Source organism: Kogia breviceps, chromosome 2, assembly GCF_026419965.1.
Source record: "Kogia breviceps isolate mKogBre1 chromosome 2, mKogBre1 haplotype 1, whole genome shotgun sequence".
NCBI classification, from domain to species: domain Eukaryota; kingdom Metazoa; phylum Chordata; class Mammalia; order Artiodactyla; family Physeteridae; genus Kogia; species Kogia breviceps.
In genome coordinates, this window is record NC_081311.1 from 155,440,012 (window position 1) to 155,461,567 (window position 21,556).

Genomic DNA, 21,556 nt, shown 5'->3' on the forward strand with positions numbered 1-21,556 from the left:
AAAAATGTAATAAAATTGACTGTGGTGATGGTTACACATCTTTGAATATATGTAAATATACTATACCAATATAATACACTAAAAACAACTTAAAATGAGAAAATTATATTTTTAAATAGTTCTTTTCCTTCTGTTTCATTCTCCTCTTCAACACAAAACTGTACAGTAGAATATAATGGAGAAAGGAGACAAATCTCTGTGCATTTTCCTATTTCTGGGAATCTTTTCCTTTCTTTCAGCCTAGGAAGGAATTTGCGTACATTGTACTTTATTTGGAATTTTCTAGCTTACAAGATGAATTCATATATTTTTTTTTTTTTTGCGGTACACGGGCCTCTCCCTGTTGTGGCCTCTCCCGTTGCGGAGCACAGGCTCCGGACGCGCAGGCTCAGCGGCCATGGGTCATGGGCCCAGCCGCTCCGCGGCACGTGGGATCTTCCCGGGCCGGGGCACGAACCCGTGTCCCCTGCATCGGCAGGCGGGCTCTCAACCACTGCGCCACCAGGGAAGCCCATTTGTTTTCTCTCTCTTTTTTTTTTTTTTTTTCATAATTTTAACAAACCGGTTTATGGATGATTTACAGGTTTATGGAAGACTTCAAAGAGGGTAATGGTGATATAGTCATAGATTTTAAGTATTACACTGATTGCTGTAAAGAATTATATTTGTAATTTAGATTATTCAGTACTCCAGTAAACATGAGTGAAAATCAACTTTAGCTCATAACTTTAATATTTTCATACAATCAAAATATAGAGATATACACTAAGTAAGCATAACATGAGTTATTTTAATTGATCAGAATATCTTGGGTATGTTTTAGAAATAAAAGAAATGGTTTTTATTAGCATATTAAAACCAAGAGAAAATTAGATAAGTTCACATTTTAAAAAAATTATCAAGCAATAAATACAGCACTATAGCTACCACTACTTCTATGTACATTGGATTACATTTGAACAAACACTAAATTCCAGAATGAATATTTTATGAATAAATGCACTAAATAACTTCAGAAATTTTTTTTAAATGACAGACTAGAATTGTTTAAAAATTAAAATGACTTTCACAAATACTTTCAGAAAAGTAGCAGATATGCATTTTAAAAGTTAGAAATTCCCCAAATAAGTTTTTAGATACCAAGGAAGTTTGCTTTTAAGTAGTATTGATTTTGCTTTTTTATATGAGTAAGATACAAAGGAGATCTTAATTATTAGTACTTCAGTTTTAGAGAAGTCTAATATTTAAAAATATTACTTCTAAAAAAAAATGGGTTCAAAACTAACACTGATTAATCATGGACTGTCTTCACCTAAAGATGGTACAATAGATAAATCCTGGCCACAAAGGAAATCTGATCTAAACTTAATATGATAAAAGCACAATAAAAATACTTGAAAGTTACAATGTATTTTTAATATAATGCTCGCTGACAATTTGACATTTTCTACTGTCATTTATTGTTGAGACTTGATAGCTTGTCTGGAAGAATGCTGAAATATATGAACAGTGCCAGTGAAGGATTTGAATCTGTGTCTTTGAATAATAAATAGCTAAAAAATGAGATTATTTAAAGGAATTATTGTATAATTTAGGCATTAGAAAGTTCAGAACAGCCTGAGTTCCTTTTTATAACAGATTGTTTTGAAATCCGTAAATCTGAAACTAACAATACAGCTTTTACATGTGTATAGATAAATCATAAATCTACTGACCAGGCCTTTTAATAAGTGAATTCTTACTAATTTAGATAATTTACCTGGATAATTTCAAATGACTTCTGAACTTACCATCTATTGACAGCTTAAGAAACAACCTATGATGACGAAGTCATTAGTTTAATCCATTTTAAGCAGATTGACACACCACCACCACAACAACAAAAAACATAGATGTAATGAATTCTCCTGCCAAAACTGACTTACTAATTGAAGGCATTTTATTTTTCAGAAATCAATGGAAAATGACGTTAGGGAAAATGAATCCCATTTAAATGTCACTTTAATTCATTAGTGAGGATTTCTTCCATCTTAATTTAATTATTCCATAAATGTTCTGACAACAATTCTTCCTTACTGATACATTCAGGTCTTTCACTATATTGCATCATCATATATAGTATCTCTATTAAAATATTAAAACATTGTATATGATATATATTGTATTCCTCTAATTTTAAAAAATAGCCTGCAGCATTTCCAAAGCTAGATATCTTCATATAGTAAGTCAGAAAAGTAATCTTTTTAACGGGGTAAAAACAATAAGAATAGCAGATTGGCATTAATTATAGGAGTCATTTAAATTTTCTGGATTAGAATGAAAGTTCATCATCAAAATAAAAAAGGAAATATGTCAAACATATCTATTATTAAGGTATGAATCACCAAAGCTAATATATTCAATAAAACAATGGCCTTGAGGATTTTTTAAATAAATATTTTATATCTTATCATAGATATTTCTCAAACTTAGTTCTCAAAATTCTGATGCTGGCATCTGGTTGTCTTTAAAATAGTTACCAAATAAAGAATTCCAGATTCTATTTTATTATAAAATCAGCCCAGACACAGTATCAGATATTAACATGCACACATTGTTACATTAAGTATTTGTTTTTTAAAAAATTACCTAGATTGTATATATTTGAGACTATAAAATAGAATAACAAAGTATTTACAAGCTTACTTTTCACAATTTTTTTACAAACTTTTAAGAAAATAAGAAATCCTTCATTGATTTCCTTCATGTAAAATAATTGCTAATTTGTCCACATAGTAGAAATGGAAGGGGCAAAGTTTCTATTTACAGGTATATGGACACGAATTCCTTCCCACTTGTGTAGTAAGATGGGAAAGTAGTCGACCACATATTTTGTAGTATCAACCAAGATTTCTCCCTAATGATACCAAAGTAGGATTGAGTATTATACATACTATTCATCAAGCCTCAAAAATGGATATGACAAGGGGTATAACTGTGATGAATCAGCAAATGCGTAGCCAACAGCAATTCTGCTCATTTATTTTTTGAGGGGAGAAGAGGGTAAGCAAACAGGAATAATTAATTCTTTATCTGGTCCATTTGAAAAAGTAAAAACAAAAAGGGCTAGAATACTTCCTGGGCAAAAAATCAACTTCACCAAGGAATATGGGATAAAGATTTTAAAAACAAATGAAAAGCTCATTTTCCTTCCAAGTCTATAGGCCTTAGCTAGGTCTCTTTAGGCAACAGGAGTGGAATTGTGCCCATTGTTTCTATGAATTTTTATGGTCTATTTTTTCATGGATTCATGCAGTGGTGCGCTGGAGCTGGCTCACACCAACCTACAATATCTGATTGTGCTCATTTTTACCTAACTCCACATTCAGTGATGTCAAGTTGGTAACTTGAAATCAGCCATGGTGGGAGTACTTACACCATAAAAACTGGCAAAAATTACAAATCAGGACTGTTTTCCCCCATGGAGCTAGTGTGAAACATTTATCAACACACTACTGAATTCACGTGAGGGTTTTCTTTGTCACCTTCAAATATTTCATTTAATATTGAAGTCTTCTGATTGTAAAGTCATGGATCCAAGTCCTTGAGTTAGGAGTGGAACAAAATAGTTCAGCAGTACACGCTCTATTATCAGTCGTATAACTTTTCCGGTTTTATGACAACGTTTTCAACATCGTGGATGCTTTTTCCATTTAAGTGTTCACTTGGACAGTCATGACTGTAACCTGCACCATCACTGATTGTTGACACTGTGTAAGATGCACTACGGAGAGCATCTGAGTGGGAAAAGCTGTTTCCAAATTGGATTTTATATTGATTCCAGTTTCTTCTCAGAATTGCTTGAACCTATAAAACAAAAAGAAACAGAAAGGGTAAGAGCAATTCATAAATGAAATGAAGATAATGTGTTTAATAATACAATAAAATAAGTTGTATACAAAAGCTTTTTTTAAAAAATGCATTGATATTGAGTGAATAATATTACTTTGTTTTCTTAATTAAAAAATGAAATTGAGTAAACTATATATTAGGAAATCTTTGCAATTACTCTATACTTTAGTACAGACTACAGAAAACTTCATATTTCTCTTTCTATGCATTCTCTTTGAAGCTCTAGAAATGCACATGAATGTCTTGCTGTCAAATAGTTAATCTACACCCTCACTTACAAGTTGGCATGTGCAACATTTAGTTTTGTATCAATATTTTAATTAAAAGAATGAGATAATTAGTGAAATATAAAAGAAGAGAGAAAAGAAATTTAAAAACGGATACAGGGAATATAAATAATTATCACCATCATCATCAACAGCAGCCGCAACAACCTTTTACTGTGATTACCATATACCAGGTATTGAGCTACATTCTGGAAAAAAAAGATCAGGGTTTTTGTTCTCATGGAGCTTACCCCCAGAGGGAAGAAAGTTTTGAACAGATAATCACAGCGCTAAACATATAATGGGATGAGTATTGTGGGAAAAAAAAGTTTAAGAATGTCACCACTCCACTTTTTTGCATTTAGATACCCCTCTGTCTGGATAAATTTGAAGTTTAATGACTCTTCCATCCTTTCTGCTTGGGGATAGAGATCAGAACTAGGTAGGTCATATACAATGATTTGGGTTTTAACTGAACATAAGACACAGATGATTTTCTTCATATTGAGTCAGTGAGCATAAATGAGAATCAAATGCATCTCCAACTCGATCACCTGTACATTTCCTGTCTGCTTCTAGGTTAAGAATGTATTAGCCACATGCTGTGACCTGATCTGTGTCTTGGCAAAGCATGTATAGCTTTGAATTGTCTTCCCCAAATCTCTACTGCTCTTTGACCCTTTGATTGTTCCCCCAAAGGGAATCTGAGCGTCCAAAAACAACTTTCTAGTAGTTCATGTCCTACAAACATACTCATGCAATATTGTTTAACTTTCTATGAATTACATAAATTCCTCAACTTTTTATTCATTATATTCATGTGTGCATATCAATATTAAACTTTAAAATAGGGCTGCTTATTTAAGTCTTTTCATTTTCTTATCTCTTCTAAAAATTACAAACAATCTATAGCGAATAGGTATTCCCAGGATGTCTGCAGCTCTGTGGGGTATTTTAAGGTCCTGTTAATCTCCTCTAATCTGTCGCTTAAAATGAACACAAAGTTTTACTGTCTCATTTCATATTTTAACATGTAGAAAAACAAAACAAACACATATAAAGTCAATCAGTTTCTTTAGTAAGAATTCAGAATGAGTTATTAGAAATTACAGGAGGTGTCTCCCTACTCTATAATTCAAAATTTATGTAGTTAGGAATGCCATACATTGTTTTATTAATATGAAATTCAGAACTTCAGGAATTTCAAGCTTACTTCTTTACATATGGCAACTATATCTGAAGGAAATAATTTTTATTCATATAAATTTTCTTTGAAATAACAGCATTTATAGGAAAATGAATACATTATCTTATTAAAATTATACTTTATTTCTCTCATGGTTTAGTGATGTATTTCTAAGTTCTCCAAATAACATATTTAAATTAAGGTAATTTAAAAAATACCATCTGTGTATGTAATATCTTCAAGAATATAAGCAAATGACAAATGGAATGGCTTTAGAGTATGACTTTTAAATAAATATTCAGAGATTTAAAACAAAAATGACATTTGGCCAATTATCTAGGTATTTCTAATGGGAGTTGTTTTTGATCCTATTTTTATGCTTAATTAACTTCTCACTTTGTTACCAAAAGCTGGACTGATTGAATCCATGTGCTATATAGTTTCTGTTTGAAAGGAGGTGGAATGTAGCTTTGTACAATAGATTCTACATAAATGTTGGGAAGAAGCTGACATGAAGAAATATTTTAGCTATGAGAGTAGTACTTAGAGTCTTAACAAGGAAAGCTTAAATTCAATTCTAAAAGCCAAAATGGCTTTGAAATATATGACTGTTCGCTCTTGAAATATCTACTTTGATTAAGATCATCACCCTATTTCTTCCTTGCAACTAAATCATCAGAGAAACCATGGAAAGCCAATTTCCTGACTTATTTACTGAAGCTAGATATAAAGCTAATTAAAGACCCATAGGCCTTGTGGACATCTGTTTGTTTATGGTACTCTCTATAAGGATGTTATTTTTTTCATCTGCTTTCTGTAACACAACATCACACCTGTTCAACAGAACATTAAAGTGGCCACTCTCAGTAAACTTACAATGAGAAGAAAGTAATGGGGAAAGATAGAAAGGAAAATTCCATTGGAAGGCAAGAGAGCCTGCCTGATGTTATTAAAGATATGAAAATGTTTTCATTGATTTACGCATAAGTGTTCTATAAATAGTAAGGCCAACTTTTTAGAATATAACATTGTAATATATAATTTTGTACAATATAAAGAATATGGGTTTATATGACCATTAGTACCTGATAAGAAACCAGCTCTACACTGCTTAACCTAAATCAATTAAAAGGTGTTTAATAGAGCTTTATGTAAAAATTCTACCTACTTCTCATTACAGAATGTGAGTTTGGTTATTCTCAACAAATCTTTTTGTTCACATTGTAAAAATATCTACTCTCAGGTGTTGTTAAAGATACCCGTGAGACTAGGGAGGGCCCTTCTGATGTCTAGAGTTCCTAGTTTATGCTAACAGTGCACATTTTTTTGATTGAGAGGACTAGAGATGAGAGGAAAGTGACCTGAGTACTTGTCAAGCCACGGTTATTTAACTAGTGAGAAATGCAAATAGGAATATTTTGGCTAAGAAATAAAAATCAAATGTGAGAATAAAAAATAGAGATATTAAGATAAAGGCAAGCTATTTGACCCAACGTGGAAAGCAAGAGGAAACTAAGCCTGAGCAAATGATTTCAAGAAGTACATGACATAGTTGGAACCACACAAAATGGATTTGGCAGCTGTGTCTTCATGTTATGAGAGTAGGAAAAACTAGAGGCAAAGAGACAAAAAAAAGGAAGCATTATAGTATTTCTTAAGATGAGAAATGAATCATACACAAACAGGGATTGTATCTAGAGATGAAGACAAGGGGACAGATACTGGAGATGTTGTGAGATGCTGAAGGATTTGGTAACAAGTTGGCTCAAAGATTTTTTTGTAATTTTCCAGTGCCAAAGTTTTCTCAATTTTAGAACATGGCAAAAGATCAAGGCCTGTGTCTCTTTTGCTTACACAGGTAGAGTGCAATAAGAGTGTTAGGCATTAATTTAGATATTCCCTGGGCACTTTTTCTAAATATAAGGGCCGATTTGAGATTTGATTCCGATATGATTAATGTTCCCATTTGTACCTATATTTTTGTAAATGAGCGATTTGACAAATCTAAAAAGGAATCTATAATGTACTGAGTATCTACTGTGGGTGGAGCATGGTGCTAAAAACTTTATATTCCTAGCTCACATTATTCCCTGTGAGATTTGTGTAAGGAACTTGCTTTGATTTCCCTTTAATAAAAGTACACACTGAGACTCCTGGAGGTTCAGAATATTTCCCACGATGTTACAACCAGGAACAAAATGGCATCTTTGGGTTTAAATGCATTACTGTGTCAGTGCCTTTATTCTACACTGCCTTCCATCACAAAATATTTTACTAGTGGTTATAATTTGTACATTTTTAAAATACCCTTTATAAAAATCAAATCTGTTTCTGCAGATGCAAACGTGTATCTTACTTATTTCATACATGCTTTACAGCATATTGTCTGTAGCTTTCTCATCTATATTTAATTGTAAAGTCCTATGTAGGCAGAAATTGGATTGTCTAATTCAGTTTATACAATAATGAATTTATAGAGTTATATAATAAATGCTAATTGAATTTTATTATCAAAACAGATGATGTATCTGTTCTTCCTAATTGCATTCTCTGTCCCTACTTCTCACTGACTTCAGAAAAAGTCACTCGTCCTCGATACAGCAGAAGAATCATGGAGACACCACTTAAAGATATGAAATATAGTTTACTATGTTTGATAGTTCTATACACAATTATAAATAAATAAATATATAAAATAAATATCTATATCTTAAATTTGATTAAGAAATAAAATATGAAAATTTTATTGTATGCTAAGAGAAAGAATTAAAATATTACACAAACAAGGGAAAACAATATTTTATAGCTTTTCATGACATGTACATGATTTCCGACATTGATTACTTGTATAGAAATGGTTCTTATAAAGTTATGCCAACTGGTTCCATGTGTTGCCCATCTGAAGCTTTGTGATAAGCTTCACCATTACCAAATATATGTCTCATCAGTTGCTGTCTGAATTTCTCAACTTTATTGAATTTTGCCAAAATCCTCCAACAGGTTAAATTTTGTCAAGTAGATTAAAATCATATAAAGAACTAAATCAATATAGCTCAAACCACTGAGTTATAGCCCTATTGATATGCATAAGAAATATGGTACCAGTTTCTCAGATTCCTGAATCTTCCCAATTAGGAAAAAAAAAAATATTGGATAAAAATCTTGAAATATCCAAAAGCACATTTCCATGTTACAAATCAGAGGGCTCTGTTCTGTTTCCTAACGCACTGCAGCTCTTCCCAGGAGGAAAAAAAAAAAAAAAAAAAACAGAGAAAGGGGGAAAATTAAAATGACCCAATTTTATTTCCTATTAGAGTGTATGTTCTATGAGGATAAGGAATGCCTAACATTGTACCTAGGAAAAAGTCCAGAATTAGTAGGATTAGTTCAAAAGGTAGGTCGAAAGACTAGATGAATAAAAGTCATTGATAGAATATTTTAAAGTGAGGCTGAATTTGTCCTAGCCTTGAACTCCAATATGACCTGAGCTTTTGGGAAGGAGAGTTACATCTAGTAAAAGAGATTCCATGGTTATTTTTCCTGACAGAAATGGAATTTGAAATACTTGTTCTTAGGGAATTTATAATTCTGTCTCATTTTTTAAAGTAAAAAAGTATTGCAAATATAAAATGATAAGAGGAATAAAATCAATCACCATACCTCTCCATTAAAGAAGCAGAAAATTGTAGATACCAAAAGACCCTGTAAAAGAAAAATAGAATTATCTGATTCCAAATGGAAAAGATACATTATTTGTAACCAACTTGATGCACATATAGTTAAAAATAAAACCAAAGCTATATGTAAGTTTAAAACCAAATTTCACAAGGCGCCTTCCTGATTCAAGAACACCATACCTGATAGTGCATCAGGATGTGCATGATGTAATCATACACCTCCTCTGCAATCCTTCCTTCAGGTCGCCATGGAAACAGAACAAATTCAATGCCAAGTAATGGCACCAGGATAAGCGTAGCTCTCACAGCTTTCATGTAGAGATTGGATTCTGCTTGGTGAGTAACTTTTAACTTGGTGATAAGAACACGTACAATATTTAATAAGAAAAAAAGATTCACCTAAAAGAAAATAAAATGGCATATGGAAAATATTTAATATTAAGAATCATTATTGAAGGATCTTTGATTTTATGAATCTTAGAATATTTTCAGTACACAAGAATATGTTCTATTGATGAGAATATTTGCCTAAATATTAATTTGTATTTCTGCTACTGAATTTTTCCATTTTTTTCCCAGTTTTACTGAGACATAAGTGACACTATATAAGTTTAGGTTGCATAGCATAATGATTTAACTTACATATATTGTGAAATGATCATCACAATAAATTTAGCTAACATCGATCATCTCATATAAATACCAAAAATTGTATATAAATATTTTACCTTATGATGAGAACTCTTATAATTTACTCTCAGCAACTTTCATGTATATCATACAGCAGTGTTAACTATAATCATCATCTTGTACATTACATCCCTCATACTCATTTATCTTAAACGTGGACGTTTCTGCCTTTTGACCACCTTCCTACAATTCCTCCTCCTCCACGCCCTGCCTCTGGTAACCACAAATATGTTCTCTTTTTTCTGTGAGTTTGTTTGTTTATTTGTTTAGATTCCACATATAAGTGAGATCATACAGTAGTTGTCTTTCCCTGTCTGACCTATTTCACTTAGCATAATGCCCATCCAAGTTGTCTCAAGTGTGGCTAAATAGTATTCCATTGTGTGTGGGGTGTGTGTGTGTGTGTGTGTGTGTATAAATACCATAACTTCTTAAGTTGTTTCCATGTCTTAGCTATTGTGGATAATGCTGCTATGAACATGGGGTGCAGATATCGAACATAGTGTTCTTGTTTCCTTTGGATATGGAATTGTGATTTATTAATTTTAAAAGTACATCAATTTTAATGGACTTAGATTTTAAAAAATTATGGTGGAAATATTGTGGACCACCTTCAGCTAAGTAATATCTGATTGTTTTGCTTAGTTCATTTTCTTATGCAAAATTTTAAAATTTTGCTATGATTAAAAAAACCAAAGCTTCTGAACATTTTCAGCTTAAAGAAAGGAAATAATTATTTGTAGCAAAGGGTAATTATTTTAAGTGTCTACTCTGTATTAGTGTTCATACTAGGTACTTACCAAATATGTATTATACCATAATAACCATTTTCATCTTTTTGGTTTAGACTTCCTGTGTTATTTGTATGTATATGTGTGTAACAACAATCCTCACAACTCTCCATGATACTACTATAATCTTCTCTATCCTTATGAGGAGGCTGAATCACATACTGGAACCAGTTGATATTCAACCTAGAGCATCCTAGAGTTAAAAACAATTTGGCACCCAACAAGACCTTCTGTCAATTACTTTCTGTAATTATAAACTTACTATGAATTTACAACTTTCCCCAAAAGAAAGCATTCTCTTTGAAAGGGAGACATGAAACTTTAAAAATATAGTGTCCAGGGATAGAAAGTCCAGAGATTAACCCAGGCACATATGGTCACCTTATCTTTGACAAAGGAGGCAAGAATATACAGTGGAGTAAAGATAGCCTCTTCAATAAATGGTGCTGGGAAAACTGGACAGCTACATGTAAAAGAATGAAATTAGAACACTTCCTAATACCATATACAAAAATAAACTCAAAATAGATTAAAGACCTAAATGTAAAGGCCAGACACTATAAAACTCTTAGAGGAAAATGTAGGCACAACACTCTATGACATAAATCACAGCAAGATCCTTTTTGACCCACCTCCTAGAGTAATGGAAATAAAAACAAAAATAAACAAATGGGACCTAATGAAACTTAAAAGCTTTTGCACAGCAAAGGAAACCATAGACAAGACCAAAAGACAACCCTCAGAATGGGAGAAAATATTTGCCAATGAAGCAACTGACAAAGGATTAATCTCCAAAATATACTAGCAGCTCATACAGCTCAATATCAAAAAAACAAACAACCCAATCCAAAAATGGGTGGAAGACCTAAATAAAGCTTTCGCCAAAGAATACATACAGATTGCCAACAAATACATGAAAAGATGCTCCACATCATTAATCATTAGAGAAATGCAAATCAAAACCACAATGAGGTATCACCTCACACCAGTCAGAATGGCCATCATCAAAAACTCTAGAAACAATAAATGCTGGAGAGGGTGTGGAGAAAAAGGAACACTCCTGCACTGTTGGCAGAAATGTAGATTGATATAGCCACTATGGAGAACAGTATGGAACTTCCTTAAAAAACTAAATAAAAACTACCATATGACCCAGCAATCCCACTAGTGGGCATATACCCTGAGAAAACCATAATTCAAAAAGACACATGTATCACAATGTTCATTGCAGCACTATTTACAATAGCAGGACATGGAAGCAACCTAAATGTCCACTGACAGATGAATGGATAAAGAAGATGTGGCACACATACAATGGAGTATTATTCAGCCATAAAAAGAAACGAAATTGAGTTATTTGTAATGAGGTGGATAGACCTAGAGTCTGTCATACAAAGTGAAGTAAGTCAGAAAGAGAAAAACAAATACATTATGCTAATGCATATATATGGAATCTAAAAAAAACAGTACTGGTGAACTTAGTGGCTGGGAGGCAATAAAGACGCAGATGTAGAGAATGGACTTGAGGACACAGGGGCAAGGGGAAACTGGGATGAAGTGAGAGAGTAGCATTGACATATATACACTACCAAATGTAAAATGGTTGGCTAGTGGGAAGCTACTGCATAGCACAGGGAGATCAACTCGATGCTTTGTGACGATCTAGAGGGGTGGGATAGGTAGGATGGGAGGGAGGCTCAGGAGGGAGGAGATGTGGGGATATATGTATATATATAGCTGATTCACTTTGTTGTACAGCAGAAACTAATACAACATTGTAAAGCAATTATACTCCAATAAAGATGTGAAAAATATATAGTGTTCAAGAAATGAACAGAGTTCTATTGAAATACATTTTTCTCTCTCTTCCTGAATACTATGTTCTCTCTTTCCTATCTTTATCCATGTCAATATCTGTTACTTTTGTCTATATCCTCTATGCCTGTTCCTTATGCCTTCCATAGAATTATGGACAATAGCCCCAGAAAAGTCTCTTCGGGCTCTTATTCTACTATGCTGTTCTCTTTCCTTTATTCTCACCCTGACTTCTAGCATCTGTGTTTTGTTTAATAATGTAAAAATTTCAAACTTCCTACTATTATGCAATTTATATCCACATACTTTAATCAGAAAAATAATGGTAGTATCTCATTTAATGTAGAAAACAATGAACAAATAACATACATTTGCTGATTTAAGGGACGTGTTATGAAAATAACTGGACATAAAAATATTCTACTATTCTTTTAGAGAATTCAATGGAACATATGCTTCAAAAATAAACAGCTAACTATAATCCTGATGGAAACACATCTATGAAAAGTAACATGGTTATAGACACAGGACTGTCTCTGCTAAAGACAAAAGCAGAATAAGCTATTGCAACAGGTGTAAGAATGAAACATGATGAGTCAACACATCAGCTGTTATCCCACCCATCCTACTGTATTTCCTTCCCAAGCATTCATTACTGTTTTAAAAGTTTTGACTAAATGGAAATTACTACCAGCCCATTGAATAAAAAGTAATAATGCCATTTTATCTGCTTATAAATTTAGAATTTAGAATATTTTATAATCCTAATATGCAAAAATCATAAATTATAAAAATCAGTATAAATGTTGCAATTAAATGCCCATTATATAAAAATTTCCAAATGCAAAGTGCTTCTCCAAATGGCAAGTCTGATTTAAAATGTGAAGCTAGAAACTAGAAAGTCATCCTACTTTATTTTCTGCAAATACTTCCATTTATTTTAAACACAAATAGAACAAGAATAGTGAACTTCAGATGAATTACATCTGAATCTCATCTAAGAGAAAAACTAGGTAAGGAAAAGAGGAGAAACTTGTCTTTACTCCAATACCCATAAAGTTCACATAGATGGTCATAGGTACAACAGGACATTTTCACATCATAATACCACCTAGGGTCATGGCAGGAAGCCCTGTGAATCAGCCCAGTGGCAGCAGGATTCCTGGAAGCCATTCCTCTACTAGATTAGCCAGCAATCACTTACCTACTCACTGAAGTGACCTAAACATCTCTCACTAAACACAAATTAACCGTATCCCCTCTCAACTTCCCCTTAGCAAGATCTCAAAAGTGCTATAGACACTCCAATACCACCCTGCTCAAGGGAATATGGGACAGAAGAAGTCTGAGTGGAAAGAAACTGATTGTGGTTGAAATCTCTTCATCTGTAAAAATTGTATAAAAACATGTGACCATATAAAAAATTGCTAGAGCCCCTCCCAAGACCTTGGAATTGGCCAGGACCAGTGAGGAGCCCTAGAGCTTAAATAAGGACAGAACTTTTCACCCTGGTAGAAAAATAGGCTCCTAGTCTTTTGTTAGGCCAGAAAAATGGAAAAAGCTTTCTGCAAATAATGTGGATTTTCACTTCCTTTCTTACCGAGCAGCTTGATGGGCTATATTCCTGTGTGATATTTTATCCTAACTGCAACATCTACTCTTCCCTCCCAAAGTTATTGTGGACAAGCTCTTCCAAGGATTGTGTTAATTGCTGTTATATTTTTCATTTGTTAGGTGCTTTTACTTATTTCCTGAAACTCTCTGATTTAGGACTCTGAATTATATACCCCTCTCTAGAGCCAGATCTCTTACAATAAAATTTTGCCTCGTATTTGTTCTGTAAGCTTCTGGATGGCCCCAAAAAAGAATCTTAATTTCTTTGTATTTTCTTCAAAACAGAATCATGGTATCATGTAGAAATTATAAGTGAAGAATCTTTTAAAAGCATTTTTTGGGAGTTTATTATATTCTAGGCACTGTGTTAATTGCTTAACAGGATACATCTCAATCCTAACAACACCCTATGGGGTATTTATTCTTATTACTTCATAGTCATAGATGAGAAAACAAAGACATAGAGAAGCTCAAAACAAAACAGAACAAAACAGAAGTTTGCCCTGAGAAACACAACCAGCAATGGTAGAGCTAGGTTTCCATGCTGGTTCTTTCCAAGAATACAAAGCTAGGACTTCTCAGGATACAGCTTAAACGATGTGTTATACATGTTCCTAGTATGTGCAGGTAGCAAGGGAAGGAAATGCTTCTGCCTATGAAATTTTCATAGAGTCTGCACTAAGGTACATTAAAATTTCCATGAGATATAATAATAAATTCCATGTGTTGATTTTTTGAACTGGCTGTCTTGTGTAGCCAAGCACAAACCAGAAATTTGACACTTGCTCCGTGATTTATACATGCCAGGCTAAGCAACTCTTTATGTATTAACTCATTTAATTTCTTGTTAAAAAAAAAAAAAATCTCTGTAATTACATTCTCTGTTTTGCAAATAAGGGACTTGAGGCCCAGAGTGATTAGTTTAATTGCATAAGGCCACATAGCAAGTAAGAGGTAGAAGAATTCAAACCCAGGCAATCAGCTTCTAAAATTTACCCTCTTAATTATGGCACACTTTTGAAAATAACAGTGATACACTTGAGAATAGCTTGAACAGTGTTCTAACATAACCACATACTAAATTGCAGCTAGCAAACGTAGTAAAATAATAGAATATTTCTCTTAAAAAAGAATCTGAAAAGAAGGGTTAGGAAGCTTTGAATTTTGGCTGAGAAACATGCCACCTTCATCTTTTTATATATAATTAAGTATCAGCTGCAATTACAGTCTTAAAGACTGTAATCACAATCTGGTCTCCAATGCTCTCTGAGAGAAAGCATGTTAATTTAGATTAATTGATTTCCCCATTGAAACAATGTAATAAAAGCGCTGAATTTGACTTCTGTTTTCCTGCAACCACACTTAAAAATGTCCCATTCGTGCACTTGGATTAAGTGCTGATCATTACAATGATATAAACGGCAGTTTAAGCAATACTTTCTTTTTCCAAATTAAAGTCTTTTCTTTATGGGGACATGAGTCTTATTACCATCACAGGTGTGGGGGTTTTTTGCCATCCCCACTCACTAGCTCCATCCTCTGCCCTTTTCTGCTCTGCGCCCCAGCAGGCTCTGAGGCACGTCTGAGGACTGCATCATCACAAGGTTTTTTTGCCCTTGGCATTTGCTGCATTTGGCCAACGGGAGGATCCAAGAGATCAGAGCATAGGAAGAGAGAGAAGTTTGAGTATTTCTTTCTCCGTTTTCCCTGTCAGGCTGTGGTTTTGACAATAGCTGTGTTCCTCTACCCAAGGCCAGACCTCTTGTTGGGCTACCCCTCCTAGCACTCACCCAACCCCCTCTTAAAGTCTATTCATGATAACAGCTTCCCACTGTTGGTACCTGGTGCCTCACCAGCCCTTTTGAATTAGTTCCTTTCCTCTTCCTGCCAACACTTCAAATATAACACCTTCCTTTAACCCTCTTCAGTCAAACACTGTGAGTAGGCCGTCTATGTCCACTGAGATCCTGAAGGATACCATAGGCCAGATGTTTCAGGAAATAAAGTTGAACTATGAACAATGATGAAAAAAGGAGCATTTTAATTACGTACCAATAAAGCAGCACAAATTGGGCCATGGATAATGTAGAGGAGATGGGTATCAGAACTGATCCAGCAGCTAGGGAAAAAAGCAGGGAAATTATGTTGAAGATTTTCATTGTAATTATTTCCAATTGAAATCAAAAAGAGAGATCATCTTACTTGTCATTGTAATATAAGCTTCTGGCAACAGCATGTATACAAGCAGGAATCAGTGGAAATCCTGTAAATATCAAACAAAAAGAAAATAAATTGGCATTTTTCTCTGTATATGGAATTCCTAAAATATGTCATGAAATATGAAACTCAGAGATACTCTACGAGCAAAAATAACTGGTCACTATATGCTTCTGATGTAAATATTATCTGTCTACTCATACAGTAAATGTGATGAAGTATTAGGTATCGGTCTTCAGGCTTGTGTGTGTGTGTGTGTGTGTCTCTACAGTTTCTTCTAATCTGAGCCATTTTGAATCAGTGGACTCCAGACCTAAGTTCGTAAATGTGCTGTCTGGCCTCAAAAGCTTAGAAGAAATTCAGCATCCACATATGTTCTGTAAGATGGGACTGGCCAATCAGATGTTGGAAGAAGTTGAGACTGACTATATGAAGAAGAAGAAAAGGAAGAGAGAGATGGCTTATATATCAGAAATTTTGCATGTTCTTAGCATTCTAAATCAGATCTTTCAAATGTAAAATGAAGGTATATTTTATAAAGGTAACCTGAGTGTACTAATAGCCTCAACACATACATACATATAATTGAGCAAAAATTGGACTCACTTGGCAAATATATATATGACATTTTATTATCAATAATATCAAACAACCAATAGGAACAATATTTATTTCAGTAAAAAAAAATATAGTGTGTGTGTACATACCTCTATATATCTACATCTATTATCTGACTGGATAAATAGGTAGATAGATAGATAGATAGATAGATACAATGAATTCACTTTCAGCATTTTATGTTTTACATTATTCCAGTTAGTTTTTAAAAATATGCTAGAAGTGTATTATTTTTTGCTTTGTGAATAATATCTTGTGAGGAGACTGTGTGGAAAAAGCAGATTTTTTTGGCTGTCTTTATTCAGTTACTGTTCCCTCTACTCTTAAAATAAAATAACAATTTTTTTAAACAAGCATTTTTAGAATGGAACTTCAAAGCTGGTTAAGCCCAATGCCCTCATTTTGCACATAAGGAAAAAGGAGATTCAGAATAGATCCCTAATTTATGATTCAAATTCTATTGTTTTAGTCACTACATATTTGGCCAAAATATACACTGGAATATTAAATAGAAAAAAATTGTATTATTAATTGACCTGTGGTTACCGAAAACAGTGAGTCAGTGGTACTTTAAATATTTTAATTTACAGCAATGAGCAAAGGTTAATCACTTGATATTGTTTAAAAATGATTAATAATAAGAATATTTTTTATTACAAAGGAACTCTGCATCCTCCAGAAGCTTTCTTAAAAGATGAGTCAGTAGATATGCATGATGGCACTTACCCCAGCCAAGAAAATAATACCACATCAAGTGCTGCTTCTCTGCAAACACAGCCACCACAATAAGCGTGTGTAGGTAAATGCCTTCACAAAGCATCCAAAAGTAGTTACAGCCCATCAGGTAAAGATGAATGAATTGGAACACTTTACAGCTAACCTATGAGGAAAAAAAGATATACATCTTTTATACCTATATATAGATATATAGGTATATGTATGTATATATGTGTGTATATATATATATATATATATATATATATATATATATATATATATATATATATATATATATATATATATGTTTTGGCTGTGCCATGTGGCTTGGGGGATCTTAGGGCCCTGACCAGGGATTGAACCTGGGCCCTGGCAGTGGAAGCACGGAGTCCTAACCACTGGACTGCCAGAGAATTCCCAGAAAGCAATCAATATTTAGTTGTTTATAAATGTACGTGTAAAGCAATATTCTAGTTTAGCTTAGTTATACAGAAACACAGAATTTTGTCTCCTCTACACAAAATCTTTCCCACTAATGATTCAGATTTATAAAAGCCAGTCTTCATCCCCATCTAATGGTGCTTCTAAAGTATTTAGCCACTGACTTCAGAGATTTAAAATGATACACCTCCCAGGAAATGTGTGAATGCCAAATTTACTACATTTAGTGGATGTGTATTTTCTTAATATTGTTTTAGTTACTGTGTAATTACAAGTATCAAAGTTTTGCACATGAATGAATTTACATCTATTTTAACCATGTCATCATGAACTCCTCGATTGTTGCATTCTGCTGGAAAAATCTTAATAATTATCTTAATAATTTTAAAAGCAATTCATGAAAAGTGCCAAATACTTAGGAAGTCTTGCATATCGTGTGCTACCAGTGCAGATACTTATTAATTAATAATCTAATGAGCCCATTCTTTGTTTTATTTAAATATGGGTTTTGAGGGTTTCACGTAGGTAAAAAGAAGAAAAAGTTATGGTTTTCCTTCCTCTTTTCCTGAGGTCTCCACTTTCTCAAAGAGACAGGAAGAGAGAGGTTTAAATATTGGGTAAAGAAAATACAAAGGAGTAAAAGAGATATTTACCCCTTAACAAGGGGAATAAATTTAAAGCTCTCCAATTACTCCCAACAGCTCCAGTTTCCAGACTGGAACTCAAAGATTTAGTGGCAATTACCACATTTTTGAAATAAATATCTTTTTCACTAAAAGGAAAACTGGAAATTAAATGCACTAGAAAATAAATATTGTATTATCATAGAATAGTACTAATAACATTGGCATATAAGTTAGCTTAAAAATATTTTAATATGTATTGTTTTATGTAATCCCTGAGATAATTCTGTGAGGCATGATTTATCACTAGCCACATATTTTATAGGTAAAAAACTGAGTACTGGAGAAATTAAATGATTTGCTAATTCATACAACATCAATCAAAGCTACATCCTGAACAAAATTTTGTTTTCTCAACCATACATAATGCTTTCTGACTGAGGATATTTATAAAACTATTCTTTTATTAAATACATCTGCAGAATGCATGATATTAAATTTTAAATATTGTACATTGATGTCAAACATTATATTAAAAAGTTCCTCAAAAATAAAGCTGAGTTATTTAACTATGTTATATAGAAATGATAGGCTTCAGCTTCAAAATTTTATCTGTATAGTTTTTAGATACATATACATATAGATACATATATATAATTGGGCTTCCAACTCCTGATTTCATTAAAAATTTAATCTATAAATTATTATGATAAAAATAACTTAAAGCATGCTTTAGAAAAATATTTTTATGATGACATTGGCAATATAAACAGACGATAAATTTTCCAAGAATACATTAAAAGTAACTATACTACATTTTGCAATTTATGTGATAAACAAAATATCCTAGTATATAAATGTAAGATTTAGAGTCTCTTTCTCTGAAGCTTCATGACAAAACTCTGACTTTCCTTACTCTAAAGAAATGCACTGTAAAATGGCAGGATATTTGCCAATTTTTTATATTGCTAATTATACCCCAGTGTTTCCTCACCCAGTGACTTTAGAGTGGAACATATACAAGATTAAGCAATCCGGATGCACATGTGCAAACAACGCAGGGAATTTTAGAATTTTGGAAATTACCCTAAAAACACACATAAAACACATATGAGAGTATTGTTTATTGAACAATTAAGTGAAAATTCCTTCCCTTCCCTGTTTTCAGTAACTTAATCTTTTATAATCTTAACCATAATCTTTTATATAAAAACTATTTTATATATACATATATACACACCCTTCCCAAATCTACATCTAAAACTGTAGTATAAATACTACAAATATTATAAAAGCAGGCAATTTAAAAATCTTGAATATGTGCTTGCTAGTTATGCAGATATTTTAATTTAAATGTAGCTTACATATGAATATAGCTTGCATAAAATATACAAAATTGTATAAGTAAATGTCAGGTTATATTTTTAAAATACAGCTTTTGTATTGTGATAGTCTCTGTGTTTATTTTTGTGTATCTTTTAATATTTATCCTAAAACCTGTGCTTCCAAAGGGATTGTAAGGGAACAATTTATAAATGCTGAGACAGTTAGGATTTGGTGGAGCACTTGAAAAATTTTATGTTGATAAAGTTCAATATTATATAGGCATAAATCATTTTCCCCTGGTTTTATTAACTCTTTAAAGTCAGTCTGATACCAAACATATAATTTAAATTAAATTTTCCACTTTCATGTGCCACCTTTCTCTAACTACACAGTTAGCTGCTTTGCTTGATTTTTTAAAAATTTGATTGAGGAAATGTTATGTCCCAGCAGCAGTAAGACTCTAACCATAAATGAGGTGAAGACATTTAACATATGTAGATAACTGAAACAAAGAAATTATTCTTCCTTTTTCTATTCAATATTTATAACTTGGGGAAATTGAGATATATTTACCTTTCTAAATTGGAATATAGCTACATATACATACTCTTTATATGTCAGACATAAAATATACATATAGTAGTACTTAATTACACACATATACATGTATCTACCCCTGCCCCCCACCTCTCCTATTTCTTCCCCACTAACCCCTTGAACCTAAACTTCATTTTACTTACAGGATTTGTGGCCACTAAGGGCTGGTTGTTGGCCACTGCAGTGAGATGAATGATTATTACAATAGAATTACAAACGAAAGAGAAGAACAAATTTTTGTGCAAGGTAATTCTTTGGCAACTTAGGCTCCTGAAAGGCAAGAGAAACCAAAGTGTGCTGACATCATAAAATGTTTCCACATTTTGTATTAATAATCATTCAAATAAGATACATTCACAATTCATAGCAGCTGCTCCAAATTTGGAAGAATTATTTTTTCTCCCCAAGATTCACTCATGATAAAATTTTAATTGGGGAAAATCTATAATTCCTTAAAGCATAGAGACACATGAGTTGCTTCAGTACAGGTAAACATATATAAGGAAAGGAAATTTGTCTGTACAAGGCCTCTACATAAATTTCTTCCCTTAATCTCTCAACATGATTAATATTCTAATTCATTCTGAAGATGTAGAAACTGAAATTCAGTGAAGATAGATAATTAATCAAAAATTCATGCAGCTAATTAATTTGAAAACTTTGGATTTGTCATCAGATTCTCACATAAATAATGCTCTTTTCATTATACCACATAGGCTGTTCTATTTATATAGCCAGTTTATGGTTATTTATGGTTGCTCTGTTTATATAGCTCCTATGTGGTAGTGGTGATTATGTAGACCAATCATGAGAAAAATACATTGTATTTAGAAGAAATGAATTGATAAAAATATAGATTTAGCAACCAATGAGGTTTGCTCAGCTTCACTGAATTTTTTTCCAATTGGCGCATCCAGGCATAAGATATAAAAATATTACCTCCTTTTACTGAAGGTCCTCATGCGTAAAACAAAATTTTAAAACTGCCTAAATGGAGTTCATATAGAAATAGATTTCAGGAGCAGATGTCATCCATGACAAGTAATGCTGGTCTTCAGATTGAATCCACATCTGCTCTACAAGACTG

General features: G+C 32.8%; 1 protein-coding gene across 3 annotated transcripts in view; it reads right to left on the minus strand.

Moving 5' to 3' along the window:
* Window positions 1-254: 254 nt before the first annotated feature.
* The window catches only part of CALCRL (calcitonin receptor like receptor), a 106,015-nt gene continuing 84,713 nt past the window's right edge, over window positions 255-21,556 (minus strand). For all 3 annotated transcript variants that reach the window (XM_059052020.2, XM_059052019.2, XM_059052021.2), the window contains 7 exons: window positions 20,613-20,739; window positions 17,492-17,645; window positions 16,133-16,193; window positions 15,983-16,049; window positions 9,201-9,419; window positions 9,004-9,045; window positions 255-3,846 (listed from right to left, as the gene is read on the minus strand). In XM_059052020.2, coding sequence (XP_058908003.1) covers window positions 3,631-3,846; window positions 9,004-9,045; window positions 9,201-9,419; window positions 15,983-16,049; window positions 16,133-16,193; window positions 17,492-17,645; window positions 20,613-20,739 — 886 coding nt within the window. In that variant the 3' untranslated portion in view covers window positions 255-3,630. The remainder of the gene's footprint in view (window positions 3,847-9,003; window positions 9,046-9,200; window positions 9,420-15,982; window positions 16,050-16,132; window positions 16,194-17,491; window positions 17,646-20,612; window positions 20,740-21,556) is intronic.